Source organism: Arachis hypogaea, chromosome 8 (assembly GCF_003086295.3).
Source record: "Arachis hypogaea cultivar Tifrunner chromosome 8, arahy.Tifrunner.gnm2.J5K5, whole genome shotgun sequence".
Classification (NCBI taxonomy): domain Eukaryota; kingdom Viridiplantae; phylum Streptophyta; class Magnoliopsida; order Fabales; family Fabaceae; genus Arachis; species Arachis hypogaea.
The window spans coordinates 38,420,684-38,430,018 of NC_092043.1; the positions used below are offsets into that span (position 1 = coordinate 38,420,684).

At 34.0% G+C, this 9,335-nt stretch overlaps 2 protein-coding genes across 2 annotated transcripts; both read right to left on the minus strand.

Annotated features, from left to right (window-relative positions):
- Nucleotides 1-2,951: 2,951 nt before the first annotated feature.
- On the minus strand, nucleotides 2,952-3,470 carry LOC114924361 (pentatricopeptide repeat-containing protein At3g24000, mitochondrial-like). The gene has a single exon (XM_029288753.1). The coding sequence runs from the start codon at nucleotides 3,468-3,470 to the stop codon at nucleotides 2,952-2,954; it is 519 nt and encodes a 172-aa protein (XP_029144586.1).
- A 57-nt stretch (nucleotides 3,471-3,527) lies between these two features.
- LOC112707352 (pentatricopeptide repeat-containing protein At5g48910) lies at nucleotides 3,528-4,790 on the minus strand. Its single transcript, XM_029288754.1, has one exon. It carries the CDS (start codon nucleotides 4,788-4,790, stop codon nucleotides 3,528-3,530), a length of 1,263 nt encoding a protein of 420 aa, XP_029144587.1.
- Nucleotides 4,791-9,335: the final 4,545 nt, after the last annotated feature.

A 9,335-nucleotide genomic window follows, 5' to 3' on the forward strand; every position in this document is an offset into this window, starting at 1 on the left:
TTCTTGAGCTTGTTGTATGGGTTGAGGTTGAGGATGATTCTTATTATTCTCCTATACTATAGCAGCATCTTGAGCAACAACAATATTCTTATTATGCTCTTGTATTGTAACTGGATCTACAGTAGGATTCTCATTGTGCTTTTGTACTATAACTGTATCTTGAACAATAATATATATGAAAATATGATCATTATCAGTTATAGAATCCTCATCAAAAGCAACATTCCTAATATTACCTTCCCCAAACTCAACATCCTCAAAAAATCTTGCATTTTTCATTACAAAATAGACCTTGATGCAGGATCGTAAAACTTGTACCCCTGTGATCGCTCAGTGTAACCAACAAAGTAGCAACTAATTGTTCTTGAACCCAATTTTCTTCCATGTGGCCTATAAGGTCGCGCCTCAACTGGACATCCCCAAATGTGCAAATGCTTTATATTGGGCCTTTTCTCAATCCAAATTTCATAAGAGGTGTTGTTAACTGCTTTGTTTGTCACCCTATTAAGGATGTACACTGTGGTCATTAAGGCTTCTCTCTCCACAGTGATTCAGGTAAGGAAGAATGACTAATCATACTTCTCACCATGTCATTAAGAGCTCAGTTCCTTTGCTATTCATACTAGGTTTTCCTGGTATGGTATGTTACGGAACAAAACCACACTCCTCTAGGAAAAGCGCAAATAGCCCGGGATGTTGCTTACTGAACTGTCATATCTTTCATAGTATTCACCACCACGATTAGATTTGACAGCTTTAATTTTCTTTCCAAGTTGAAGTTGAAAGACTTAAAAACATCCAAGACTTGAGACTTTTCATGAATTAAATATAGATACCCATGACAAAAGTAATCATCTATGAATGTAATAAAATACTGTTGTCCATTCCAAGAGACAGTAGAAAATGGATCACATATATCGGTATGTATCAGTTCTAAGACATCTTTAGCTCTCTCGACATCTTATTTTCTTTCGTTTGTCCTTTTTCCCTTTATGCACTCAATGCAGACTTCAAAGTCTGCCAAATTTAGGAGTCCAAAAATTTCATCTAATACAAGCCTCTGAATTCTCTGTTTAGAGATATGACATAGGCGTTTGTGCCATAATGATGTCAAATTCTCATTTAGTTTTCGTTTTATACTTGTTTGTAGTATTCATTATTATAGGAATTCAAATCAAGTCTATATATTTTAATCTGCCAAACGACTAGAGCAAATATTATTCGAATTATTAAAGAGACTGACTTTATTGTTTCTGAACGAACAAAAATAACATGATTTGTCCAAATAAGAAACAGAAACTAAATTTCTTCTAAATGACGGTACATAAAATGTCTCAAATAAATCAAAGTAAAATCCACTCGTGGAACATAATCTAAAGGTTCCTATAACTTCGACTGCAACTATATTGCCGTCTGCCACATAGATGTATCTTTCAGCATCACTTGGTGGTCGGTTCCACAGGCAATCCTGCATAGTAATACGTACATGTGTAGTAGTAGTAGAATCTACCCACCAAGTATCAATAGATGCATAACTTAAATTAGTTTCAAAACAAACGAAAGTAAGAATTATACCATTCTTTCCACGCCAAGTGCATTATTTGGTATAATCTTTCTTCATGTGTCCCACCTTCCTACAGAAGAAACAGATTGAAGTTTGATCCTGTTTCTTAGCCTTTTTCTGCTGAGAAGGTACATCCGCAGTAGTATCACGCTTTCTTTTATATTGAGAAGAGTGAAACTGTATGAGAACTTCCAGTCTTATTTCATTGTAACCTCTCTTCTTCTTGCACACAGCAAGATATAAGCTTATTTAGGGATTAGGTGTCCTTTAGAGTGTTATAACTCATTTTAAAGTGTGCAGGAAGAGAGTTAAAATAAAATGCACGAGTAAATTCTCGGACAACTCTAACTTTTGTGCTTTTAATCTGGAAGGAAGATGAGACATTTCCATGATATTCTCCCTTATGTTCCTTTTACCTTTATACCTCATGGAGACAAGTTTGCTCAAAAGGTTACTTGCCTTTGCCTTTTCATTCTTAGCAAAAAAATTTTCACATCTATTAAGAATATTTTGGCATCTTTCTCCTCAGTAATTGAGCCCTAAAACGCCTCAAGAATTGAGCATTTCATAATCACGATACTCATTCAATTGGATCTCTCCCATTTCTCTATTTTAACCACATTAGAATTTTCTGGAGTGGAAGTGGGTTTCTCCTCTCGAAGAACTATATCCAGATCTATACAACTAAGGACAATCTCCATGGTATCCTTCTAAACTTTAAAATTTGTACCATTTAATATAGGAATACTGCTAACTTGTGCAGAAATTTTGGTAGCTGAATCCATAGTAACTGAATTAGAACAAAAATATGCAATAAATATTAGTTAAATAATGGAAAAAAAAGTTCATATTGAGATATTTAGAACAAAATTAATTTTCAATATTTGGAGAAAAAAATTAATTATAAATGATACTCTCATTGTAATAATCGAATATTTTCAAAAATTTTATGTCACAGATTAAACCTTTCTTTGAACCGACTAAATGCATACATAAAAACCTAAACTTCGTAACCTATTCATTACCGCATATATTTTCTATTAATTGGTCAAATCAATAATCTTCGTTTGAGCCGATTATTGACCACATAATTAATAAAAAATAAACAAAAGTGTATAATGCTTGTTATTTGGCCAAACAGTAAACTTTCTTTGGAATCATGAACAGTAGTCCACAATCAAAGGCGTTAGAGCAATGATAATTAGCAATAATTATCAGCATTTAACTGAGTACCAGTTATCTCCTCAGATCTCTTCTTTTATTTCCTTTATATTGTTTCACATGATCACACTCATTACCTTCAATTCTGCTGAATTATCCTTATCATGAGTGAAAAGTTCTTGTGATTAAAAGCTTATATTTACTTGTTAACAAAGGCATAAAATAACTACCAATAATCCTTGCATGTACAATCACCATTTTTGAAACAATGAAACCTACTCCGATCACGCACCACAATTTCTTTCTTTTCAATGGCAGATAGTATTTTAAAAGCAGCATGACAATCCTCACACACACGAAGATTCTTCATAATCCTAATAGGCATTCCAGGTTTTGTGTTCATCAACCCATACACAAGTGCCAGTTTTTCGCTATGGCGAAACAGGAACTTCTCCTTTTCTTTATCTTCCACATCAAGAAGCACAACTGAAGTATTTGGCACATACCCTTCTTCCTTCATCTTCACTAATAATTTTTCCCACCTCTCAAATATCTCATCACATTCAGGATGAGACTCATCCCCGGCTACAAACTCATGAACTGTTCTATCTATTGTGATTGAACTGCATCCAGGCGTTTTCTTCACCCCTCTGTTCTTCATCAACTTCCTGATTTTCGTTACTTGTTCCCATTTTCCCACCTCTGCATAATCATTAAGTGGATCCAATTCCGAAATATGTTTCATAGCTTTCTCAGCCAATTCGATGTTCTTATGAAGCCTGCAACCACCAAGCAGAGCCCCTCAAATGACCCCATTTGGCAACATAGGCATGTTTATGATAACCTCATGAGCCTCTTTCAATAGTCCTGCGCGACTCAGGAGATCAACCAAGCAACCATAATGCTCAATCCTAGGCACTATTCCATATGCTCTGGTCATGGTGGCGAAAAACTCTCGACCCTTTTCGACCAATCCCATGTGGCTACAAGCATGGAGGAGCCCAATGAATGTCACATGATTTGGTTCCACACCTGATCCAATCATCTCATCATACAATTCTAGAGCCTTCTCTCCATAACCGTGCATCGCAAACCCTGCTATCATGCTCGACCACGATACAACAGTTCTTCGTTCTCTCATGGCTTCAAAAACTCTGTAACCCTCTTCCAAGCATCCGCACTTCACATACATATCAATCAGTGTGTTACAAACATGTACATTCCCATGAAACCCACTCCGATCTGCGAACTGGTGAACACTCTTGCCAAGCTCCAAGTCACCCAAATCAGCACAAGCCGCTAAAACTGCCACCACGGTCACCTCATTTGGCATCAAACCTTCCCTCTCCATCTCCAAGAACAACCCTACAGCTTCCTCCGACTTCCCACACCGGACAAACCCCGAAATCATGGACGTCCATGTCTTCACATTCCTCTCCGGCATCACACAAAACAAACCATAAGCGACACGGAAGTCACCCGCCTTAACCAACTGACTTATCATTATGTTCCAAGTAACAACATCTCGCTGAGGCATTTTATCGAACATAAGGCGCGCATCACTCATCTCCCCGCAAACTGCATACAAATGCATAATCATATTTTGCAAAACCAAATTAGCTGTTAACCCAAGCTTCACCGCGAAGGCATGAATGATTCTCCCAGTTTGAATGTCGGAAACACGAGTACAGGCTTTGAGAACGAAGGAACACATGAAGTGGTCAGGGATTGGAGTACCCATTTGGCGGAGGCGACGGAAGAGAGTGATGGCGTCGTGAGGGGACTCCCCTTCGGCAAAATGTTTGAGGCAGAAGTTCCATGGAAAGAGTTCTTGGGAGTTTGGTGAGAGGTGGAGGATTTTGTGAGCGTAAGAAAAATGGTTGGTGAGGGCGCAGATGAGAACGACGCGAGTGAGAGGGAGAGAGTGATGGCTTTGGGTTTTGACGAGAAGTGCGTGTATTTGTTTGAGTTCGAGTACGGTGTTGAAGTTAGTGGCGTTGACGGTGGACGGCGGTGGGTCAAGTACTTTCTGGTGGTGGTGGGAAGGCGTGGAGCAGAACATCATCTCTTTCTTTCTCTGAATTCAAGCCTATGCTGCATTTGATTTGATAGGCGTTTTTTTAAACAAGTCTTTACAATTGCACATTCATCTTCTTCTTGCGCAAATTTTTCTTTCTTTTCTTTTTTTTTTTGTTTCTTGTCTTCTCTTTCTCCTTCTTCAATTATTACTGTACGTTTTTACTGCACCTTCTTCTTCTTGCTGCACATTCTTCTTCTTCTTCCTTTCTTTCGTTTCTTATCTCCTCTTTCTCCTTCTTCAACCGTTATTGTACGTTTTCACTGCACATTATTCTTTTTCTTGCTGCACATTTTTTTTCTTTTCTTTCATTTTTTGCCTTCTCTTTCTCCTTCTTTATTTACGTGATTTTCTCTCTATTATCTTTTTTAGTTATTCTCGATTTCCATTGTTTTTTGACATCAAGCTCTGAAATCGTTTTTGAAGAAGAAGAAGTAGAAGATGAAAAGGAGAAAGAGAAAGAGTTCTGAATTATGCATAATGTGTACTTCAAAGAATTTTGGGTGTATTTCTTAAATTATTTAAGTGTAGTTTTTGTAATCCTTTGGGTGTATTTCTATAATCGTTTGGGTGAATTTCTGTAACCGTTTGGGTGTATTTCTGTAATCGTTTGAGTGTATTTCTTTAATCGTTTGGGTGTATTTTTGAAGTTCCATTATTTTTAAATTTGGCAAGAAACTTGTTTTCATAGAGGAAGAAGAAGAGTCGTTTATAATGCATGGTAAGTAGCGCGCTTTGGAATCAGGAAGTGGTTGAATAACGTGCGTTTATCTACTTTTGAATGTGGGAGTGTAATGCGTGTTTTTTGTTGAAATTATACCAACTTATAAGACTTTAAGTCAAAAAGACTTGTATATATAGCAAGCCTCTCGATTTAATTACTATTTTTTTCAAAAAAAAATATTATTTTTGTCATAATTTAGTTGTTTAAAGACTAATGATCAAATTGACCTTGAAAGAAAGATGCTGACTTTATTATTTTTTTATTTTAAATTTCATTGAATAATTAATAAAAAATCAATTCAATTTACAATAAAGTTAGGGATTCCAGCGTTTTTTAAATCAATTTTTTATTTTTATTAGTAAATTTTAGAAAATTAGATTTAATTATGTTTGTATAATTTTTTGGAGTATTTGAGAATATTTTAGATGGTTTTGAAACATTTTAAAATGTCCTAAAAGGTTCTAGAAAATTCTAAAAGATTATGGAGTATTCTAGAAGAGTGTGGATGTATACAAAATTTTTAAAAAGTTGTTGTATGATAGATATTTGTAATAAAAGTTTTAGATGATTAATCTAGATCGTAGATTAGAATTAATCATAACTATCTATTAAAGAGGTGGATGACTATAAATAGGGAGTGACAGTTAAAATTTGAGAGTGTGTGAGTCATTTGTAACAAACACTTGAGTAACAAAGTGTTCTTTCTACCAAAGCTTCCTTTCTCTTGTTTTCTTAACTTTCTTTCTAAGTATTGAGGGTTAGGCTAAGTGGCTAACTTGGTCTTAACTGAAGAGGTTGAGTAAGATTTTGGTATTAGAGCAAGATTCGAGAGGAAGCATAAGTGGGAAAGGGATGCTATTTCTTCTCAATGAAAAAGCAAGAAGACCTGTTCTTCAAGTAGGGGTGGCAACAAGGCGGGTAGGGACAGGTTTTTGCTCTACCCGCCTCTATAATTATTAAAATCTAATAAATAAAATAAAATTTCAAAATTTATATAACCATCATCGCATACATAACATAAATTAAAGTAAAAATTTAAATATAATACAATATTATTAATTATTTACTAATTATTTTACATATATTATATATTATATATTAAAATTAGGGAAAAAGACATATAGGTCTCTGACTTTTTAAATTTTTGACAAATACATTCCTGACAAAATTTAAATACAAAAAAGTCCCTGACTTTAACAAACGGAGGACAATTTAGTCCTTCTGTCTATTTTTCTCTCATACACCAAACGGAACTGGCTGACGTGGCTGTGTCCAAGTGTCTGTTACGGTACCACGCTGGAAGGAAAATAAAGTTCAAAGGACAAATAAGTCATTGACGTCATTTTACAAATAAAGTTCGAAGGACAAATAGGTCATTGAGAATTTTTTTTTTCAAAATTAATAAACTCCTTTCCTAAATTTTCTCATCTACCTCTCTCCATTTTTATATTTCTCTCTACTATTTTTACTCTATATATAATTATATTTTATATTAGTAATTTGACAAATCAAAATATGTCATTTGATATTTTTTTACAATTAAAATATTTTAAATGTAAAAGTATACAAATTAAATTATTTTAAATTTTAGATAACAAATGTTAAAATTAATTATTAATAAAAAATTAGACTTTTTCATATAAAAATAATAACTAAAAATCTTATTATTTAATTTTTTATCTACGGATATCTTAGTCTTCTTAGTCAGAAACTTTTGTTAACTTACGAATTTTTTGTAAAAGTAGTTTGATTTTATAAATCTTTTGTGTCATGCATAATTTATACTGTTAGAACAAAGTGAACTATAATTTAAAAAAAATATTCTCGTAATGTTATTATGGATAAAAATACTAGTTCTAATATAATACACAAATACACTAATGCTAACTTAATACATGAATGATGCACAAATGAACTAATGCTAATTTGATGCATAAATGAACTGATGCTAACTAATGCCACTGGTATGATGAAAACTGAACTAATGCAATTTAACAAATTCTAATATAATACACAAATGCACTAAAACTGAACTAATGCAATTTAAGAAAAAAAAAAGTAGAAATAGAACAAGCCCCATTTCTGTAATTTTAATATAAATAATTTAAATTGCAGAATACAACAAGTTAACTAGATTTCAAAATACAAGCATAATTTTATAAACTAAATTCTCATAATAGAAGCATAATGAAAAAAAATTCTCAAGGACCTATTTGTCCTTCGAATTTTATTTGCAAAATGACGTCAAGAACTTATTTGTCCTTCGAACTTTATTCTCCTTCCAGCGTGGCACCGTAACGGACACCTGGACACTGTTTCAGCCACGTCAGCCAGTTCCGTTTGGTGTATGAGAGGCAAATAGATGAGAGGACTAAATTGTCCTCCGTTTATTAAAGTCATGGACTTTTTTGTATTTAAATTTTGTCAATGATGTATTAGTCAAAAATTTAAAAAGTCAGATACCTATCTGTCTTTTTCCCTTAAAATTATATATATATATAGCGGGCCGTGTATTACCTAAACCCGACCCCGCCCCGCCCCTTCCAAGAATCCGCCCCACTAAAAATCCGCCCCGAGCGGATAGGGGCGGGGTGGGTACCCGTGTGTGTTCGGGTGGTATTGCCATCTCTATCTTCAAGTGAGTCTAAAGGTAAAGAATTTTCGGTATTCTCTTCGATTTGGAGCATTTTTTTTAAAGTATCCAGTTCTCCTAACACGTGAGTCTCAAAGATTTCTTTATCATGTTATCCTTTGGAAGAGCTCATCCATAAAGGATAGAACATTCTCCAACATAAAAACTCTCTCTTCTAAGAAATTAGAGTCCTTACCTCTAGGTTCACTTGAAAAACGGATCTTCTTACCTCCCCATTGAAAAGGAATAGCATCCCTTCCCCTTTGAGACTCAACATACTCCATGGTTACACTAGAAGTCATACCCACAAACCACTTGTGCTCCCTCTCAAACCTTTCTCTGATGCCAAATTGTCACGACTTTAAACATACTCAAATGCTACCGTACCGGTACTCAAACTTACTCAACCTCTTGAGCTAAAACCAAGTCAGTCTAACTCTCAATACTTAGCAAGAAAGCTAAAAACACAAGAGAAATGAAACTTTGGTGGAAAGAACACTTTATTACTCAAGTGTTTGTTACACATGACTCACACACTCTCAAACTCTAACCCCCCTATTTATAGTCATCCATTTTCTCAATGGATGATTATGATTAAATCTAATCAACGGTTTAGATTAATCATCTAGAACCTTCATTACAAATATCTATCATACCACAAATTTTTAAATATTTTTAAATTATTTCATACTACTATTTATACTTCTATATATATCTACACTCTTCTAGAATACTCCATGATCTTTCAGAGTCTTCTAGAACCTTCTAAAATATTCCGAGACCTTCTAGACATTCTAGAACATTTTAAAATTATCTAGAATATTCTCAAACACTCCAAAAAATTATACAAACATCGTTAAATCTAACTTTCTAAAATTTACCGTGACAGTGTGTGCTATAACTTAAATGAAAAATTGATTTAAATAACGCTTGATATATGGAGATGCATGGAGACCGGGGAGAGGAGGAATCTTTATACAAGTTCAGAGCGATATTATTCCAATAATAAAAGAATAAATTGTTGAGGAGTGTGATTGTTTGTCATGAATTATATTTCTTCTCTTGATAACAGGTAATACATTTTTTATTTATTTATTAACTATGTAGAATAATATTAAATATGAGATTAGTTTAGATGATAAATTACTTAAATTTAAACTAAGAAGTCATGAAACTC